Consider the following 22,083-nt stretch of genomic DNA (forward strand, 5'->3'; position numbering starts at 1 on the left):
ATTAGAGTGGAAACTGTGAGCCAGGTTTTCTTGTTTAACATCAGTGGTGTCACAAATGTGCTTCTGGAAGAATGGTCAAACATTGCCAAAGACAAACTCCTAATCCTTGTGGATAGCCTTTACGGAAGAGTTGCAGCTATTATAGCTGCAAAGGGAGAGCCAACTCAATACTGAACCCTATGGACTAAGACGCCATTAAAGTTCATGTGCATGTAAAGAAAGGTGTCCCAATACTTTTGACAATATAGTGTATCTGTTTGCTAAGTTAAAACAAAATACCTGTTGATTTTGTCAGATAATTTACTAAAGGCAAATTTTCAATTTGCAAGTGCAGTTGCACTCTGCAAGGGAATTTTCCCCAGAACTTAGTGAATGTAGTGAAACTTCACTTTAGAAAGAATAATATTTGTGTGCAAGGAAGAAAAAAAACAGAAATTTTACTCGCCTGTGATTGGATGATGTAAGTCAGTAGAGCATCACCTCATTCTGGTGGAATTTACTTGCAGAGTGCAACTGCACTTGCAAAATAAACCATCTATTTGCCTTTAGTAAATCAACACCAATCTTATAATCTGTATCATGTAAGCTGGTAACTTCTTATACTTTTTTGCTTCTGCTGCATTTAAAAAGAAAAATTCTAATAACCAAAGACATGCATAAATATGGTTTTGAAGATTGTTCAGTATTTTAAATGTTTATCCACTATATAAATTAAATCTGTTACCAAAATATCACATTTCTAATTCAGTACAAATGTAATTGATAGCACTATCACTATTCATGTCTATTGAAGAGATCATGAACAGAGAGTGACAAGTAGATAATAACCTGCTAATACTTTTTTTTCTCCTGCAGACTGGTTGAATCACAAGACAACAGTTCAAAGAACTAGAATGGCTAGATGTCCTATCAGAATTCCTAATTCTGGGTAAATGCCATGACAATTACCAAGCTCAACAGCAACAGATTGATGCCAAAATGTAGCCTTGTAGAAAGAAGGAAAGACAAACTAGTGCTACATTCACTATTCTGCATTTTTCATTGTTTGCAGAGTAGTACATTTTACAGTACATTTTTATAGTGCCATTCATCAGAAGCTCAGATCTTTGAAAACCCCATCACAGATGCAGCAAATGGGAATTTTTAACAATACCCACTGAACAACAACAATGTGCATAAAGTTCTAGGTTGGCTTTCTTCCTATACACCTGTATTTTTCTGCATTTGTTTATTGCTTTAGACAGCAGCATTGTCAAGCATTGACATGCAGTGCCAATTCCATCAAAAGCCCTTATAAGATGTGTCGATGAATCAAAAAATGGACATAAACGTCTTTGGCCAAGTTCTGTATGGATGTGAAATGCCTCAGGCTAAAACAATAGTAAACTTGTGCACATGTGTTGGGCCCACATATCTTATTATCTGATTGTACAGTGTCTTTTAGATCCAACCTAAACAATCAATTCAGTTTTCATATCAAAGAAAAAAGGCCCAAGTTGATACAAGTTAATTGTACAATCCCCCAATAACTATGTAGTACAAGGGCCTGCCTAGCTGAATAAAAATGTATTGTACAATGTAGTCAGCTCGCCATATTAAATTGTCTTGGTAAGCCTAATAAATAGCATAAAAATATTATACAGTCATATTTTAACATGTACTGTATAGTGAGTTTGGAAGAGATTTCATAATCAGACTGCCATGATCAAAAACCGCAGAGGTATATAAAGACAATCAGTGCTTATTTTTACACAACTTATTTTGTCCTGTTTTTGCATGCTAAAGTCTTTCAGTTAAACTCAATTCAGTAAACTTTTAACACTCCCATGATGCCATAGCAAGTTTTTTTGTGCACACAAAATTGGTGCTGAAGATTTGCTTGTAAATTTTACACATTAATTGCATAAATTGTAGTCCATTCATCAGTTTGTTTTAGGTGCTGAAGTGTGTGCTTACATGTGATCATGAGACCACTTACTTTCCCCTTCTGTAAGAAAGCGATATTAAGCTGTTGAGAAGCCAGATGAAAAATGTTATGGTAGTTTAGGAAGAGTTTAGGCTGGGTCTTTGGAGAGTTTTGCTTGTTTTGCAGGTTTAAATCTACTATTAAAGTACTGTCTAACTAAAGGAAAAATCTTTTTGGATTTGGATAGAATTGTGATGGGTTAGAACCCCTCTCATATTTTTACTTATGTCTGCTTCCATTTCTCTAATTGTCTTGATCACCAATGTCATCAGAATGAAAGCAAAGGGTAAATTTAAGAATTTAAGTTGCCAGAGCAGGAATAGTAGAAATCTTCCAATAGGGACACTTGTTCCCATGGCAACTGTTGAAGAGGAATTTCCCTCCTATTTGAATGACATCCCCTCCCTTTTTGTTGAGGCTACAGAAAAGAGAGTGAAGAAAAAGTCTCCAGAATAATAAACACTGCAAAAAAAAAGAAGCTCATAGTGGCTTAAATCCTCCCTTACTGTATCCAAATTGAATTACAATAATTAAATAGATTTAGATTTTCTTCAATTTGCCATTGACATGTATACTACAAATGAGTGTAAATCAAAAATTTTTTTGGGTGGCGCTGTTATATTTGATGTAGTACAAGCAAAATAAATTGGCCTATGTAGCACAGACCTACAGTATGTCAAATATATTTTTTCTTGAAAAAAATGTAACGATTTTTTAATGTATTAATGTAATAATATTTCTACATTTTTTAAACTGCTTTAAATTGTCACAGTTTAATAAATGTTTAATTATTCTACTTTATTTGCTAGATATGTAAGCTACCCTTGCTTACTATGGCTCCTCGGAACTGTCTTGCTGCACCAAAGGCTACGAATCACCCTACAAAAACACTCTCTTCCTTTCTCTTTTGTTTGCACTTTCTGGCATTTTAGCACCCAAAAGCGTGTGTACACAGCCCATTTTACATGAGAAAATGTTCTCTCATAAACTATATCAGCAGAAAAACATGCATGACGGATGACCTTGCATCATATTGGTGTGTGCTAAAACTTCTAGGTTTTTTTTTTTTTCACCTGTATATAATTTTGCACTTTGGAATGAACTTTTTAACTTACTCAAATAAAACACTCCCAACATTTTGGATAAGCCTACATTATCCTAAAATTCTAACTTTCTAACTCAAATATTATGAGATCTTGCCTATGTGCTTGGTCCCCTACAGCATATATGGACTGCTACACTGCAGTGAGGTAAATCCACATGCATTCCTTTTTTCTGAAGGGGGAACATTAATGAAGGGAGACCTAGAGCTGCACTATAGATATGAGACAAGAGTAGGAGCTCACGTTAAAGACAAAAAGTAAATACATCAGTTAAAACTCAACCCCCCTCTCCTTTTTTTCCCCAATGACCTCTCTCATCTCTGGAGCCTAACCATTTGTACTTCGTGTTTATTTTTTATACTTATTTTTCAGAAGAGTTTAGGCTGGTAAAGCTAAAGGCGGGCACTCTTTTCCAATGTCTCAATTAGAATTGTGTATTAGCAATGTCTAAAATTTCATCAAGTGCAAAGTGGGAGTGCAGGTCTTGATACCATTTACTCACAGCATGTCCTCATTCCTCCAGGTTGAATGATGTTTGGTGTCACTCTTGTGATATAAAAATTTTAAGTCTAATAACCACAATTTAGTGGAGATTCTACACTGCGGATATTTTTACCAGTCCTCAAAATGCATTAGCAGTCACTTTAGTACTTTAGACCTAATGTATTATTCATATATTTTAACACTATCATTTTTTAAAACATATTTACTTATTTACTGTGGTGTATAAGACTTACTTACTGTGGTGTACAGTCAAAGTATGAAATGTAAAGGCTAGGGTCATGAATTCTAGTAACATTTGCAAAATTCAGATCATTTCTGTCTGCAAAGAGGGTGGACAATGAGCACAATGAGCACTTATTCACAAATCTTACAAAATCTTACATTTTCTGTGGAGAAGGACATAGATTTAAAGTACCGTACATGCCCCAATTGTCAGCATTACAAGAAACATGGTGAGTCGTGGCACTCCAATGACTCAGTTGAAAAAAAACTGAAACAGTGCCTTGCGAAAGTATTCGGCCCCCTTGAACTTTGCGACCTTTTGCCACATTTCAGGCTTCAAACATAAAGATATAAAACTATAATTTTTTGTGAAGAATCAACAACAAGTGGGATACAATCATGAAGTGGAACGCAATTTATTGGATATTTCAAACTTTGTTAAGAAATAAAAAACTGAAAAATTGGGCGTGCAAAATTATTCAGCCCCTTTACTTTCAGTGCAGCAAACTCTCTCCAGAAGTTCAGGGAGGATCTCTGAATGATCCAATGTTGACCTAAATGACTAATGATGATAAAAAGAATCCACCTGTGTGTAATCAAGTCTCCGTATAAATGCTCCTGCACTGTGATAGTCTCAGAGGTCCGTTTAAAGCGTAGAGAGCATCATGAAGAACAAGGAACACACCAGGCAGGTCCGAGATACTGTTGTGGAGAAGTTTAAAGCTGGATCTGGATACAAAAAGATTTCCCAAGCTTTAAACATCCCAAAGAGCACTGTGCAAGCGATATTATTGAAATGGAAGGAGTATCAGACCACTGCAAATCTATGAAGACCTGGCCGTCCCTCTAAACTTTCAGCTCATACAAGGAGAAGACTGATCAGAGATGCAGCCAAGAGGCCCATGATCCCTTTGGATGAACTGCAGAGATCTACAGCTGAGGTGGGAGACTCTGTCCATAGGACAACAATCAGTCGTATACTGCACAAATGTGGCCTTTATGGAAGAGTGGCAAGAAGAAAGCCATTTCTTAAAGATATCTATAAAAGTGTCGTTTAAAGTTTGCCACAAGCCACCTGGGAGACACACCAAACATGTGGAAGAAAGTGCTCTGGTCAGATGAAACCAAAATCGAACTTTTTGGAAACAATGCAAAACGTTATGTTTGGCATAAAAGCAACACAGCTCATCACCCTGAACACTCCATCCCCACTGTCAAACATGGTGGTGGCAGCATCATGGTTTGGGCCTCCTTTTCTTCAGCAGGGACAGGGAAGATGGTTAAAATTGATGGGAAGACGGATGGAGCCAAATACAGGACCATTCTGGAAGAAAACCTGATGGAGTCTGCAAAAGACCTGAGACTGGGACGGAGATTTGTCTTCCAACAAGACAATGATCCAAAACATAAAGCATAATCTACTATGGAATGGTTCACAAATAAACATATCCAGGTGTTAGAATGGCCAAGACAAAGTCCAGACCTGAATCCAATCGCGAATCTGTGGAAAGAACTGAAAACTGCTGTTCACAAACGCTCTCCATCCAACCTCACTGAGCTCGAGCTGTTTTGCAAGGAGGAATGGGCAAAAATTTCAGTCTCTCGATGTGCAAAACTGATAGAGACATACCCCAAGTGACTTACAGCTGTAATCGCAGCAAAAGGTGGGGCTACAAAGTATTAACTTAAGGGGGCTGAATAATTTTGCACGCCCAATTTTTCAGTTTTTTTATTTGTTAAAAAAGTTTGAAATATCCAATAAATTCCGTTCCACTTCATGATTGTGTCCCACTTGTTGGTTATTCTTCACAAAAAAATACAGTTTTATATCTTTATGTTTGAAGCCTGAAATGTGGCAAAAGGTCGAAAAGTTCAAGGGGGCCGAATACTTTCGCAAAGCACTGTACCTTGATGTCTGTTATTTGAACTATATTATTTGCCCATCTGTATGGTCTAAAGTTGGCCATATACTATACAATTGGAATGTACAATGTTTGTAAATTATCCTTTATATTTAGCAAAACTATGTAATATGAGGAAAACCAAAACAATCCTTTCAATTTGCATTAAATTGAACACACCCGTGAACTACATAGTTGGTGGTAGAGCTAAAGGAGACTGTACAATTAAACCGTAGTTGTAAATGTTGAAATGAGATGCCAGTTGTAAGAGAGAAAAAAAAGTAGGAAAATGTAATATTTCACAACTGCTTTCCTAGCTTTTCTCTCTGTGGAGTCTTTACAAGCCAGGACTAAGCATTCATAATTCCCTTAAAATACAACTTTTAAGAACCATTATAGCAGTTTTTATAAAGAAAGGGTAGGATGTAAGAAGAGGGTAGGCTTAAAATATATCTAAAGCCCAAACTGTGTTTCAATAGTGATATTTCCCATTCACCTGCTATGTTTACAGGACAAGAGAATATCTCTCCAAGGTGTGGACACTTTCAAATTGGGTAAAGTCTTTGGAAATGGAAATCACATCAAGTTGTATCTAGCTTTCTCCAATTTACCATACTGTCTCCTAAAAAGAATCTACTTTAAAACAGAAGAAAACAAAGAAGTGGACTGTCACCTTGCCATTTATTCAATTACATATCCTGTTGTTTGAAGAACTGTATCTTCATGCCGGTTTCATCCCCATTACCCTTTTAAAGTCTTTGTAATCTAGTCTTGCAGGAAAGACTAACTGCTCACCAGGCATTAATTCTACATAAATGTTAAATTGCATTGGTGCTAGGATGCAGAGACTAGCTAGATCTCTGGAGCATAAGAGAAGTAAAATGAGCTCAGTCTACTTAACCCATTAGAGGGAGAAAATACAGGGCACTTTTACTATAAAACCGATTTCTTTTCATAATGAGCAAGTTTGGAGCTGCAAATCATAAAATAATGTTGATCACTGTCTCTTACTGTGCCCATCACTTTCGCTATTCAGAGTACAAACCAGCCATCAGTCTAGAGAGCCACATGACACAAATATACTATTCAGTGTACTAGAAACCCCAAGAAAGGACATTTTCATAGTTTGATATATCCAGAGTGTAGTTAGTGATATTAGAAAAGGCAATAGCACTGAACCCATATGCAGAATCTGCCATCAATAATAATATATATTTCAATATTGATGTCAAACAGCAGGAATTGCTGCTCTGTTACAACAGTGATGGTCCTCTGATGGAACACTAAATCCCTTCTCCCGTATTTATTCTAGTCAGAGCTACAAGAACCTGCATGCTAAATCTCTCATTTCATGGGATGACTGCTCTCTCTTCTCTTCTCCGCCTAAATTATTCATATGACTCAATGAATAGTCTTTTTATCTGCTCTATTTCTCTCTGGGTATTTGCTTATAAATTTCACATTTTCAATGAAAAGGAAGACAGAAAGATTATTACACATGCAGAATTTGTTTGGAAACAGATAACAGTAATTGCTAGAAACAATCTATGCCATAAAATATCAATATTATACCATAAATGGTATTTACGGGGTGTTTACCCCCCTTTATTCCTGCTGTGTAAACATCTGAATATGAAATGTGTTCGGAAAATAATGTGGACAATATCATTTTTTTTTACAACAGAGATATAGATCACTAGCTGTGGCCATCTCATTAAAAGAAAGTTCTATATTGACTTGATAAAACTTCAATATCGCTAGTGCTGTGATAAGAGCATATAAGATTCTAAGAACAGAACAGAAGTAACAAGAAATAAACATATTTGCAGGGGTGTTGCAAGGCATGTGAGAATTGTGAAAGACATGGATCACGATCAGGTACTGTGGGTGTGGCCAAAGTATGAGAGGGGCTTAAAATGGCATGGTTAACCAGAACATACTCAATGTATACTTGTATTTAATGTATACACAGCACACATATGCCACAGTTTTTTTACCCAAAAAATATGCTTTTAATTGCTATGCCACAAGCAAGAGTCTAACAGACACTTATAAACATCAAAACAATCAATTCAAAAAATTAAACACTTCTATTATAGATGTCTGCACGCAGTCTGCTTTAAAAAATAACCTAATTAAAATAGGTCAGTGACTACTTGGCAACCAGCATCTATTAGGACAATAAACACTTTGCTCAAGATTACAGTACAATAGAGCAGAAAGAGTACAGAGGTAGGAGTATAAGGAGTGTAAGGGCCAGGAGAACAAAAAGTATAACATAGTGTATAGTATATATTGCACAGGTCAGGAGTGTGTAGCAAACAGGGGTCAGGAGTAGGTAACACAGAAAGCATTAGTCTATAGCAGGCATCACTAAATGGCAGACCAGGGTCCAGATGCGGACCGAGCCATTATTTTATTTGGATCTAATCATGTAATTTAGAAGCCGCTTCTTTCCCCCCAGCCTCCACTGCTGTTATATAAGCAGACATCGGGAGACAGAACATTTTTGGAGCAAGTGGGGAATAACAGCACAGCAATGAACAGAGCACAAGAGCAGGAGCTGTCAGAACTTTTCTGGATCGCGTGAGGGAGGTGCTGCACAGCATTGAACAGAGCATGGGAGCAGGAGCTGTCAGAACATTTCTGGATCAGGTGTGGGAGGTGCAGCACAGCATTGAACAGAGCACAGGAGCTGGAGCTGTCAGAATGTTTCTGGATTGGGTATGGGAGGCACAGAACAGAATCAAACAGAACACAGGAGCGTGAGCTGCCAGGGTTAACTTTTATAGTTACCCAGCAGGTGATTGGATGCAGGGCAGACCTAGCAGCCAATCACTTGCTGATTAATACAAAATTTAACCCCAGCAGTTCTTGTGCTCTGTTTAATGCTGTGCTGTGCATCCCACAGCTGAACCAGAAATGTTCTGCCTTCCGCTCTCCACTCTAAGGTAGGAGAGTGAAGGGGGCAGAGGTCACTACTCTGGCTAGGCTGTGTGTCATGTAAAGCGGATAGACAGTGCTGTGGAGGGGGGGTAAAATGTGAAGAGGGGCAGTGCTGTGTGGGGGGAGGGGGTAATGTAAAGGGAGGGGGCAGTGCTGTGGGGAGGTAATGTAAAGGGGGACAATGCTGTGGGGGGTGTGAAGGGGGACAGTGCTGTAGGGGGGCTGATGTGAGGAGGGCAGAGCATATTACTGTGGGAGTGTTGTGATGTGAGAGGGGGGCAGTGCTTTGGGGGGATATGAAGGGGGGCAGTGCTGTGGGTGGGTGTTTGATGTGAAGAGGGCAGAACACACTACTGTTGGGGGGGTAGTGTTGTGAGGGGGGGCAGTGCTGCTGGGTAAGATGTAATGGGGGGCAATGTGAAGGGGGGCAGCATTGTGGAGGTGATGTAAAGGGGGCTCAGTTCTGCTGGGAGGTGATGTGAAGGGACAGAGGACAGTACTGTGGGGGGTTGATGTGATGTTGGCAGAGGACAGTACTGTGGGGCGGGGGTGATGATTTAAAGGGGGGGTTGAGGACCAGGTCCATCTCTAACACGAGGCAAAAGGAGAAGTTGACCAGGGCCCAGTCATTTATGTGGGCCCCAAAGCAGCTCCCCCTTGAGACACTTTTGTCATGGGGAGTCACAAACTGATAGCGGCGAGAGCAGGGAGAAAGCAAGCAGCGAGGGCGGCTAGGACTGAGGAGCCCAGGAGAGAGAGGTGAGCAGCAGCAGAAGCAGGACCCCCGATGCGGCAGCGCCTCCCAGACCCTGGACTCCTCCAGCCTCTTCTCTCCTCCCAGCCCAGACAGTGGCTCGGAGGACAGGCTGATCGGAGCCCCGAGGACGAGGACAGGCATGAGGCACAGGCAGCCAGACAGTCTATCTATCAGCAGAGCACCCCCATCCTCACCCAGAAGGAGGACAGGCCCTGTCCACTGCTGGCCATCATGAACCTATGGAAGGTACCAGGCATTACACACACTTACCCACAGGAGGGACTGCAAACAGTCCCATAAACTTAGCTTACCTTAAAAATGGACAGTTAACAGTGTTAACAGTGTTAACAGTGTGTTAACAGTGTCAGCAAGGTAGTGGACACTGTGTGGACGGTGTCAGTAGGGCAGTGGATGATGTTAGTAGAGCACTAGATGGCGTCTGTAGGGCAGTGGATGGTGTCAGTAGGGCAGTGGACGATGTCAGTAGGGGAGTGGACAGTGTCAGTAGATGGTGTCAGTGGGGCTGTGAATGGTATCAATAGGGGAGTGCCCTTCCCATGATTGACAGGTAGATTGTGATTGACAGTTTGCCGACCCAGTGTAAAACCTAATGTGACAGGGAGACCACACAGGCCCCCTGGAGCATGGGTGGGGTCACTATTGTGATCTTGCATGAAGAAGCACGAGAGAGGGAGAGAGAGAGGGAAGTAGAGGTAGAGGGAGAGAGAGGGAGAGAGGGGGGAGGGAGAGAGAGAGAGAGAGAGAGAATTTCTGTGTTTTTATTTGAATTTATGTGTATTTTTGTATGATTTACCACTACAGTGCTGCATTTAAGAGCGGTAACACTTTTATTGATTATTTAACATTTGCTTTACTTTACCCTTCTCTCATCCACAGGTTCATATGTATTGTTGTATTTCTTCATGACCTGTGCCGCCAAAACTTGAAAGCGTAGTCGAAACTCTGTGAGACCCATACGTTCACTGTAACCTTTAAATATAAATAATTTAGTAAATCATCAAATACATAGAGTTTACATAAGCAAAATTTGCAACCTCAGGTAGGTTTCTGTTATTATTTCCCTAGAGACAAAAGCTACAGGCTTTCATGGTTGGCCAGCTTAACCACTTGCCTACAGTGCACTTTCACCCCCTTCCTGCCCAGGCCAATTTTCAGCTTTCAGCGCTCTCACACTTTGAATGACAATTGCGCGGTCATGCTACACTATACCCATATGAAATTTTTATAATTTTTTTCACACAAATAGAGCTTTCTTTTGGTGGTATTTATTCACCTCTGGGTTTTTTTATTTCTTACAAAAAAAATAAAAAAAGTCAGAAAATTTTGAAAAAAAAAGTTTTTCTTATTTTCTGTGAGTAAATTTTGAAAATAAATACATTTTTCTCCTTCACTGATTTGCGCTGATAAGGCGGCACTGATGGGCACTGATAGGCTGCACTGATGGGCACTGATGAGGTGGCACTTATGGGCACTGATGAGGTGGCACTTATGGGCACTAATGAGGTGGCACTGATGAGGAGGTACTAATATGCCGCACTGATGAGCACTGATAGGTGGCACTGATAGGCGGCACTGATAGGCGGCACTGATGAGCACTGATAGGTGGCACTGCTGGGCACTGAGAGGTGGCACTGATGGGCACTAAGAGGTGGCACTGATGGGCACTGAGAGGCAGCACTGATGGACGGCACTGATGGGCACTGAGAGGCGGCACTGATGGACACTGACGGGTGGCACTGATGAGCACTGATGGGCGGCACTGATGAGCACTGATGGGCAGCACCATCAGTGCCCACACTCAGTGCCCATAGTGCTGCCAGTCAGTGCTCATCAGTGCTTAGATGAGCAGGCACTGACTGGCAGCACTATGGGCACTGATTGTGGGCACTGATGGGGGGCACTGATGGCGGGCACTGTGGGCACTGATGGTGGGCAGTTATAGCAGTTTATTTCCCTCTTGTGATCACCAGTGCCCTGATTACATTTCCACAGTCCCCTATGAGGAAGAGCCACTTATCGGCTCTCCTCGGCTCACACATTGACAGTGTGAGCCGAGGAGAGCCGAATAACGGCACTTCCTCATTTACATGTGACCGGCTGTGATTGGCATGTCATTGACTCTTTACCGAGATCGGGATCGCGCCGTGTCCTAGCAACACGGCTGTTCTGGTGTGCCCTCATATGACGGCGCCCCAGGATAATAGGTACACCGCTCCGCCGTCATTTGACGATGGGCGGGTAGTAAGCGGTTAAGCTTACGTTTACATCTAGGCATTGCTATTTTTACAGGTGTTTTTCAGGCGTTTTTGTGTGGGCGTTCTTAGGTTGACAAGTGACCAGTGAAAAAAAATAAAAAACACCTGTAATCTGCCAGAAAAGAAGCTCAGGTACTTTTTTGACCAACAGCATTTTGCTTAAGGCGACAGAACACTCAGATGTGAATGGGATTTGTCTTGTTGGGCGTCTTTAGAGCTGAGGCTTAGAGCAGAAAATCGCTCAAAAATGCCTAGATGTGAACAGAGCCTTAAGGCTTATTCTCTAAGGCTAAGTTTTCATCTATATGGGTACAGGAGTGCTTGTAATTCACATGCAGTCCTGCATCTCCATGCAACACAAAAAAACATGTTGTTTTTAGGAAAACGCACGGGGATGCTTTTAACTCTTAATGGCAACTCCACTAAAAACTGCGGTCCAGTCTACGTGCATCTGCATTTAAAGAAAGGTTTAGGCACCTTTCTGCAGGAAATGCAGGTACAGCAGCCCACTAATATGAATGGGCTGCTGTGCTCGCTCAAACGGGGCACGCGCAACCGTGAAAATGTGAACCTTGGATTTGATAAAGCCACATTGAGAGTGCTTTGGAAAGATGAGCAGTAAAGCAAAGCCAAGATGTAGCATTGCAGGAAACAGGACCTGCACATATAATGAGAAAATATGTCTCCCCCTGTAGTATGTTTATATACAGTATATCTATCTATCTATCTCTATATATATCTATAGTTCTTCAATTTTTAGACTCAAGTCACCAGGTAGGACGGTACTCATTACTACAAAACACAACATAATGTTTTTTCTGTAATACACACATGATGAAGGAAGATATTTCTTCAACACAGTGGAGGCACTGGACATTGGAGATGGAATTTAAAGTAAATTTAAACCCTAACAGGATGATCCTTTGTTTTCAGAAGCGCTGAGTAGTGTATCATAAATAATTTCCTTTTTTTTTTTTTAGGAATTTATTTTTTGTGTATGTATCATTGAGTTTACATACATGTAAAGCACACCTCATTGTATAGGATGAATGATAAGTTCTAACAGAGATATCCAGAGTACATATCAATCCATAGCAATTTAGGTACTGTTGGCTGTGGAGCCAAAATTATTCCTTATTTTGAAGAAAGATAGAAAATCAAGGAGGTAGTGCCTCTCTGCTGTTCTGTAACATTCTCGCTGTGTGTTCTTTTTTTAATCCATTTTTGTATCCTTGTGCTGCTGATGCACACCATTGCTTTGGAACAGTTTACGGATAGACCATGTTTGTATAATATATGCTGGTACAGAAAGTGCTTGGACCTTCATGGCAGGGTAGCTAAGTATTGGCGTCACAATGACGGCAATGGGTCCTGATTTGGCATGCGATTTGATATGTCAAATCACATGTCAAATTGGCTCAATGTGAACCTGGGCTAAATTAAAGATGCAAATGTTTAAAGCTTGTTTAGGAACCACATGAGAGATTCTTGAAACTTTGGTCCCTATGGTTCCCCCACGCCAAGTTATAACCTGAAGACTCTGGCCCCCTCCCAAAACCTCTAAATTCCTCCCCTTTATTTTCTCTCTCAGTCTTCCCTCTTCCATCCTTTCATTTCTACTTTCCTCGTATTTCCTTCACTAATTCTATTTCCCACAGTAGGCTATTCACTTTACATCCCCTATGCCTTTTATGTGTATCTATCTTCTCTCCATCCCAACAATCTCTCACCATGGATACTGATTATATACTCAGAAACAGGAATCTAAAACCAATTATTCATGCAACATATCCCTACACCCCACCCTTTCATTAGCTTTGTTTTAAATTTATATTCAATATGCTACCATATTGTCAGGTCACCTGTAGCCAGGTGACAGCTGCACCCTGTCGGCTCAGGTTTAGGAGTGGACTCCTTGTCCAAAGTGTCAAAGGACCTTTGGGGAGGAATCACCTCAGCTGATTTCTTACAAAACACATCCCAGTAATCGCTGTATGCAGCGGGAGGGTCAGAAGATACCGATGTGGTAGGAACCGGAAGTCTCTCCTTTGGGGTCATCTTGGAAAGGCATGACGAGAGACATGAGGAGCCCCAAGCCAGAATCTGCCCAGAGACCCAGTCCACATGGGGAGAGTGGAGCTTTGACCAAGGAAGGCCCAATACAATGGGGGTAGAGGCTTTGGGTAGGGTGAGAAAGGATATCCACTCCTGTTGGAGAATCCCTACTGACATCCTAATAGGTAGTGTCTGGAAGCGAATAGGGCCCCCTGGAAGAACTGTGCCCTCAATTGCCAAGACTACCAACGGCGTAGAAAGGGGAGAAAGGGTGAGCTTTATAGAAGAAGCAGTTCTCCAGTCCATAAAGTTGCCGCCAGCCCTGGAATCCAGATACGCAAGGGTCGATTGGGAAGAAGTGCTTACATGAAGGGACACTGGAAGAAGAATATGGGAAGGTGATGTTTCTGGGTCCAATATTCCCCCTTCTAAATGTATTACCCGGGCGTTTCTCGGGCGAAGCGAGCAGGAGTCACGAAGGTGGCCCTTGCCTCCACAATAGAGGCATAAGCCCAAAGTTCTGCGCCTAGCATGTTCTTCGGGGGTTAGTCTGGTCCGGCCCAGCTGCATAGGTTCCTCAACAGGCAGAGGATGCTCCATGGGACGAAGTGAGGGGAGCTCAGACTGGCTAGGACCAAGGGAGTGTTGGCGTCTTTCTTCTATGGGTTGCATAGGTTCCTCAACAGGCAGAGGATGCTCAACGGGACGAAGTGAGGGGAGCTCAAACTCGCTAAGACCTAGGGAGTGTTGGCATCTTTTTTCTATGGACCTCTCCTGAAAAGGAATATCGATCTGGTTGCATAAGGAGATGACATCGTCCAGACCGACGGGGATGGTTCTTCCGGGTAACTCGTCCTTCACTCGGTCAGAGAGGCCATGCAAAAAGGTAATGACCAGGGCCTCATTGTTCTAGCTCAATTCAGCTGAGAGGATACGGAACTGGAGAGCATATTATCCCACTGAACGGGATTCTTGGCGGAGATGTAAAAGAGCACTAGCCGCTGAAGAGGCCCAAGCCAGCTCCTCGAAGATGTTACGAAAGAGCTTTAAGAAGTCGGACAGGTTGGAAACTACCGGTTTATTCTTCTCCCATAGGGGGGCAGCCCAGGCTAGAGCTTCACAGGAAAGGAGGGAAATAATATAGGCTACCTTTGCCCGATCTGACCTGGAAGTTTCACGGCTGAAGCTCAAAATGGATGGTGAATTGGCTGAGAAACCGCCTGCAGGCCTTGGAGATTCCCCAGGGCACGGATTCTAAGACCCAGAAGGTGTTTACCAGAGCCTCTAGTGGTGAGGATAGACTTGGCTGCAGCTGGGCCCAGGTCGCAGCCCCTGGGGTCCCCCGGGTCACGCTCAGTAGGGTGAGAGGGGAAGCACCCACTCAGGACACAAGGGATAGTGATGGGTAAGCCGAGGTCAGGACAACAGGCAGACAAGGGAAACCAAGGGACAGGCCAAAGGTCAGGGTCACAGGCAAACAGGAGTAGTAAGAGACAAGCCAAAGTCGGTACACAGAAAGGTAGATCAAGCACATGGCAGACAGGAAACAACTAACAAACACTGTTGAACAGCAAAGCAGACCTGCAGTGTGCTGGTTAATATAGACTTCCTGGAATGGCCTGGGGTGGAGCCAAACAGGGAAGAGAGATGATAAAAGCAGCCAGAAGGAAGAGTCTGGCCCTTAATGCAGACATGAGGAACAGGTAAGCTACCAGACATTATTGCATGTCCATGACACATATCTGTATAACAAACATTAATTTACACCCTTGTACATCTTTAGTTGTTGAAAATAACTTTTGAAGCTGCATTAGCATTTTAAAGGTTGCATGAGATTTTAGTGATTGGGTTTAGATCTACTTTAAAGCTGAAGTTTAGGTATGATTTTATTGTATAATTACATTGGACCAATGTAACTATGCAATAAAAATCATACCTAAACTTCAGCTTTAAATAATGCTTCTTGTCGTGTGTATGGACTATCAATCATGAGCCTGCAGAGGAGGGCTGTATTTACCAATCTATGCATCCCTATCCCACTTTCATACTGTTGTTGGTTTACTTACAAGTTTTCAAAGGTAACCTGTGAACGCAAAAAAAAAAAAAAATAATGGCAGATTTACAGTTTTTTCGTGCTACTTTTGTGCTACTTCATACAGCAGAAGGGACTTTTAGAGTAAATAAAGCACTAAACTCATATATTATGTCATCTAAGACAAGATGGCTTACACTAGAGTTAAATTTGCTGCATTAAACTACCTGTCGAAACCCTGATTTTTTCAGTGGCATTAAAATGAAATAGTATATAAATTGACTGTCAGAGGTGACAACGATGATCTACAAAGTATTGATTAAAAATGACCTTCCTAAAGGAATGGCTAGTCTCTGGTGATCTCTGCTTGATGCCATCAGGATTTCTATTAACCTTCTATTTAAAAAAGTTTAGCACCTACAGTGGAAAAATTATGTTTGACCCCAGGATATTAGGTACCAGCACAGAAGAAGTTAAGATTTGCTGACAAGAGCAATTCATTTTTTAATCCAAGTAGAATAGATGTAGCAATTTAACTTAAAAGTTCCTGGCAGCTATTTCTTAACAACATCATTAATTAAGTAGAAGTCGTTATGTTCTTCATCCTAATGGGCCAGTACCATTATTTGTCATATGCAGCAACACACATTTTCAGTCCATGTCATTATCACTAACAATCATTAAGACATAAGCAATATATTTTCTTTCAGGAACACAGGTATTTATAAACAGATTGTCAGGAGTGTGATCTTTTTCAGATTAATTGAAGAAAGATATTTGTGATAATCAATTATGAAATGTATGCACATGTACCAAAACAAAAATGTAATTTTCAAAGCAAAGGTAACATATGTGATCCTGTATCTAAATAATAATGTTTGACTGTGGCTAAAACTTATTTTTTTTTTTTACTTTCCATTACACCTAGAAAAAGTACATACTTTTGTCAAATCTTTATTGTTATCCATTATCCCCCTGGGGGGCTTTCACCTCAGTTCCTTTTCCCTCATCACTAAAACAGGAAATCATAAATACTAACAATAACCTGACAGAGGCTCTAATCTTTTGTCAATTTACTGAAAAAATGGGTTTTGTCCTCGCTGGCACATGTCAAGGCTTTCCCCTCTTGCCTCCTCTATTTTTCATGGCCATTTAGCCCCATAATAGCACAAAAGCCAAACATCCAAGGTATGGAGGTCATTGGTTACCACCACAAACACTGTCTTTTCGCAGATGACCTTATAATATTTCTGACTAATCCCGTTACCTCTATTCCCAACCTCCTCAAACTTTTACCTTACTTGTCTCCCTCGGCTTTTATATAAACAGGCAAAAGTCTTAACGCTCTAACTGTATCTCTTACCACTACCCTGGCACAGACTCTTCGACATTTATATTAGTTCCTATGGATGCCTAATCTTGCTAACCCCTATGAGTCTACATATAGAGCTATCTCACTTCCCCTATTCGAAATGTACAAGAACTCCTTCCAGAACACAACATTCTTCGTCTTGGCTAGATTGCTATAAAATGACTTTATTGCCTGATTTTAGTACCCCCACATGTATCATATATCTTCCTTAACAGACACTGAAGTACACTAAATTACCAAATGTATTGGGACGCCAGTCTTAACACGCACATGAACTTTAATGGCATCCCAGTCTTAGTCTGTAGGGTTCAATATTGAGTTGGCCCACCCTTTGCAACTATAACAGCTTCAACTCTTCTGGGAAGGCTGTCTACAAGGTTTAGGAGTGTGTTTAGGAGTGTGTCTATGGAAATGTTTGACCATTCCACAAGGGCAGAAGTGAGGTCAGGCACTGATGTTGGAGAGAAAGCCTGGCTCGCAGTCTGCGTTCTAATTCATCCCAAAGGTGTTCTATTGGGTTGAGGTCAGAACTGTGTGCAGGACAGTCAAGTTCCTTCATCCCAAACTCACTAATCCTTGTCTTTATGGACCTTGCTTTGTGCACTGGTGCACAGTCATGGTATCACAGGTAGAGGCCAACCCCAAACTGTTCCCACAAAGCTGGGAGCATGAAAATGTCCAAAATGTCTTGGTATAATGACGCCTTATGCGCTCCCTTCACTGGAACTACGGGGCCATGCCCAACTCCTGAAAAACAACCCCATGCCATAATCTCTTCCCCCCCACCAAGGTCAATAAAGACACGAATGAACGAGCTTGAGTGGAGAAACTTGACTGGCCTGCACAGAGTCCTGACCTTAAACCGGCAGAACACCTATGGGATACATTAGAGTGGAGACTGCGAATCAGGCCTTCTCTCCAACATCAGTGCCTAACCTCACAAATGTGCTTCTGGAAGAATAATCAAACATTCCCATAAACACACTCCTAAACCTTGTGGACAGCCTTCACAAAATAGTTGAAGCTGTTATAGCTGCAAAGGGTGGGCCAACTCAATATTGAACCCTACGTACTAAGACTGGGATGCCATTAAATTTCATGTGCGTGTAAAGTCAGGCATTCCAATACTTTTGGTTATATAGTGTATATTTAGGAGCACCAAAGACCCAGGATAGTCTGCAATGCCCTCTATGAGACCAAGATGAAACGAGGTTTAGGAGTCCCACACATGGGTAGGTACTTCTATGCCGCTCAAATATTGCAACCTATCCTTTTTCATGTCATGTCCACTGTCTGCCTATGAGTGAGTTTGGATGCCTGTTTTTTAACCCTGCTCTGTGTCTGTACTGTTCTTTGCTTCCTACTCCAATATAGACAACTTTTGTCAAACCCTATCATGAAGCATTCCCTCAAGATATGGGATAACTAAAAATACTCTTGTCGTTTCATGTGCCCCTTTTCATGTCATGGGGCAATCCCACTTTCTATCCAAGTTTTGACTCCCTTCAATTTGTCCAAAGATGGTACTTAACTCATATCTACAGAGTGTATGATTGAATATCATTCAAAGAAATTAGATAATTTGAAAATCTAAAGAAATCACATAATCTCCCAACATCAGAAAACACTTTGTATTTGCAACTGAAAAACATTTTCAAGTTTCTAATACAGAACGCAGACTACCCATTTTGATTGACCCCCGTTTAAAACATTTTGTAAGACTGACCCCTACTACCAAGGTATAATTTAGTTCATACGTTCCTCTTAAAGTGCCACCAAAGTCAGATTTTTCTTTTAAATTAAAAAAACAAAATGTTATACCCACCTGCTCTGTGCAGTGGTATTGCACAGAGTTGCCCCGGCCCTCCTCTTCTCAGATCCCCAACAGCAATCTTGGCTCCTCCTCTTCTTTGTGTGTCCCCATTGCAAGCCGTTTGCTATGGGGACACACAATGTGTGCTCGCTCCTGACCTGTTTATCTATGGTCGTCTCCAAAGACTTACACAGCCACCCCCTACTTCCTCTTCACTGCATTTGATTGACAGCAGCAAGAGCCATTGGCTTTCTGCTACTGCTCAAAAGCTGTGTGAAGAGGAAGAGAAGGGAGAATAGATGTAGCCGTGCACAGCACTAATCTCTTCTCCCCTCTCAACAAGGAAGGGAGGGGGGGGGCACAGGTAAACAGGGAAACTGAAAATGTGAATTGGATGTGGTGTAAGGCGCATCCGATTCGCAATAGCGTGAACACAGCTAGTTCTGGGCTGTAACTTTTAAAAAAAAAAATCATAAAATGCAATTCAAACTAATTTACAGATTGTACTAGAAAGAGAGAAACATTTAAATCATAAACATATAAATACTTATTCAATATGTGTCTAGAAACAGAGTATTGTGCTGATGCGGTAAAGATTTCAAATTAAATTTTGAATGTTTTCACTTAGATATTATTTTTCCTGACATTTTTATTTCACATGCATCAGATAAGTCTCAAAAGCTGTTTTGTGGATGAAATTATTTAGAAAGGGAAGAATATTTATGCAGAGTAAAGCTGAGGTAGATCCCATATATTGGTATTTTATGCACCTGCTGTCTATTACTGCCAAGCTGGAGGCTGGCATCTGACAACCCCTGGGAGGATCAAGACTCAACTAATTAAGCCTAGCAGAATATTCCATGCGTCTACCAGACATGTATATTCAGCTGAAAAATATGTAAACATGGTATGGGCAGGAAATTGAGATCTAACAAACAATACAGGCTAGTCATGATTTGGTAATACTGTATCATATATTTAAGGATGTGTGCAAATATTTGGAATAGTTCTAACAAGAGTAATAATCATTATTATACAGGAATTCATTAGAAGTCTATCCTGCTGTACAAATAAAAAGAAGTTGGAGATAGAGTAGCATTTTTGAAAGAAATGTTTTAACCACTTGAACAGAGCTCCAGAAAGGTTTTACCCCATTGATGACCAGAGCATTTTTTTGCTAATCAGTACTGTGCTAATTTAACTGGCAATTGCGCAGTCACGCAACACTATATACAAATGTAATTTTTATCATTTTTGTTTTCACACAAATCGAGCTTTCGTTTGGTGGTATCGGATTACCACTGGGTATTTTTATTTTTTGTGATATAAATTATAAAACACCCAAAAGAAAAAAGACATATTATCTACTTTCTGTTATAAAACATATTCAACTCTGATAAAAAAATAAAAAAAAAGCCAAAAAGGTGTATACTGTAATTGGTTTGTGCAAAAGTTATAGCTTTTACAAACATATATATCATATATGTATACTGGATTTTATGCAGCTATGACATGTATGACATGTAGAGTAATATATAGTAATATAATATGCAATATACAGTAAGCCAAATAAAGTTACCAATAAAATGGGATTTTTGACTTACCGTAAAATCCATTTCTCTGATGTTCATTGACGGACACAGCTCCTGATTCTTCTTAACCATATACTGCCCCCTACAGGAGTAGGACACTAGGCAGGAAAAAGCTTGACTACGCCTATGGGCCGTCCCACTCTCAGCTATAGGCACTCAGTTTTGTTACTCAGTTTTGTTACAAGCAGTGTCATAAGAAAGCCAACTCCACAGAGGGGTGGGTGCTGTGTCCGTCAATGAATATCAGAGAAATACATTTTACGGTAGGTCAAAAATCCCATTTTGTCTTTCGTTCATTGATGGACACAGCTCCTGATTCTTCTTAACCATTGGGACGTCCCAAAGCAATGTCAAACACGATGGGTGGGAAAACATTAGAAAAAAATTCCCAAGGCTTACCATAGCCAACCAGGTAACATAGAGCTCAACCATAAACAATACACCCTCAAAGAGGACCAGGTCCTCTAAACAGCAGCCAACAAAACCATATTGCCAAAAGAAGCATCTGCAGATGCCAACACAACCACTTTACAAAAAAACTTTGTAAAAATGTGCACTGATGCCCAGGTGGCCGCCTTGCAAAACCTGCATCACTGACGCTTGAAGCCGGAAAGCCCAGGAGACACTAACTGGAGTCATGGCAGAAGTTTGAGAGGGCTGGAACGAATCAGTCAGCCCACCTTAGAATGCCGGCTACTTACCGAGCCACCAGGACACTTCTTGTGCCCCCTTGGTGATTGACATAGACCACGGCCGTGGCATTGTCCGAATGAATTTGTACCAGACACCCCTGAAGACAATTATCCAATGAGCCAGACAGTCTGATCGCCTGGAGTTCCAGTACACTAAACGGCAGTTTGGGCCCTGCCAGAGTCCAGACCCCTTGAAAATGTCTGTGCTGAGGATGCCTCCCCACCCGGACAGGCTGGCATCTGTGGAGACAACTGACCAGTACAGGAAAAGAAGGATTTTCCCTGTCGAAGTGCCAGAGAGCAAAGTCACCTCTAAAGACATTTGATTCTTGACCCATTTCACCAGAATCTCTTTAGCAGAGATTTTGTGTGTAACTGTGCAAACAGACCACCTTGAGGGTGGACACCATCAGGCCCAGCACACGCATGCATGCCCAGAGGGATAACTATTTGCTGAACAACAGAAGCTGAATTGCCTCCTGCAATGTATGAAGTTTTTCTCGAGGAAGAAACACTCTGGCTGCGGCCGAGTCCAGAGTCAGACCCAGATAGGCCATTTTTAGTGGACAGAACCAAAGCAGATTCCTGAATGTTCAGGATCCCACCCAACTCCCTCAGAGTTTGCAGAGCAATCTCCAGTAGTCCATCAGAGTAGTCGGGGGCTCTGCTCGCAGAAGATGAACGTTCAAGTGCCCCAGTACCGCGATCCCCTGCTGACTCAAACAACACTCCTGTGAAGACCCAGGGTGCAGAGGTGAGACCAAAGGTCAGCGCCACAAACTGATAATACTCCTCATCCACGGCAAAACTGGGGAAGGGCTGGCGACCAGCACATATTAGAATGTGCAGGTT

General features: G+C 41.4%; 1 protein-coding gene across 1 annotated transcript in view; it reads right to left on the reverse strand.

Moving 5' to 3' along the window:
- The window catches only part of MYO18B (myosin XVIIIB), an 842,989-nt gene that overhangs the window by 453,769 nt on the left and 367,137 nt on the right, over positions 1-22,083 (reverse strand). The window contains exon 22 of the mRNA XM_082258232.1: positions 10,280-10,389. Within this exon, the coding sequence (XP_082114358.1) occupies positions 10,280-10,389 (110 nt within the window). The remainder of the gene's footprint in view (positions 1-10,279; positions 10,390-22,083) is intronic.

The sequence above is a fragment of the Pelophylax lessonae genome (genome assembly GCF_965119305.1).
Source record: "Pelophylax lessonae genome assembly, chromosome: 1".
Classification (NCBI taxonomy): domain Eukaryota; kingdom Metazoa; phylum Chordata; class Amphibia; order Anura; family Ranidae; genus Pelophylax; species Pelophylax lessonae.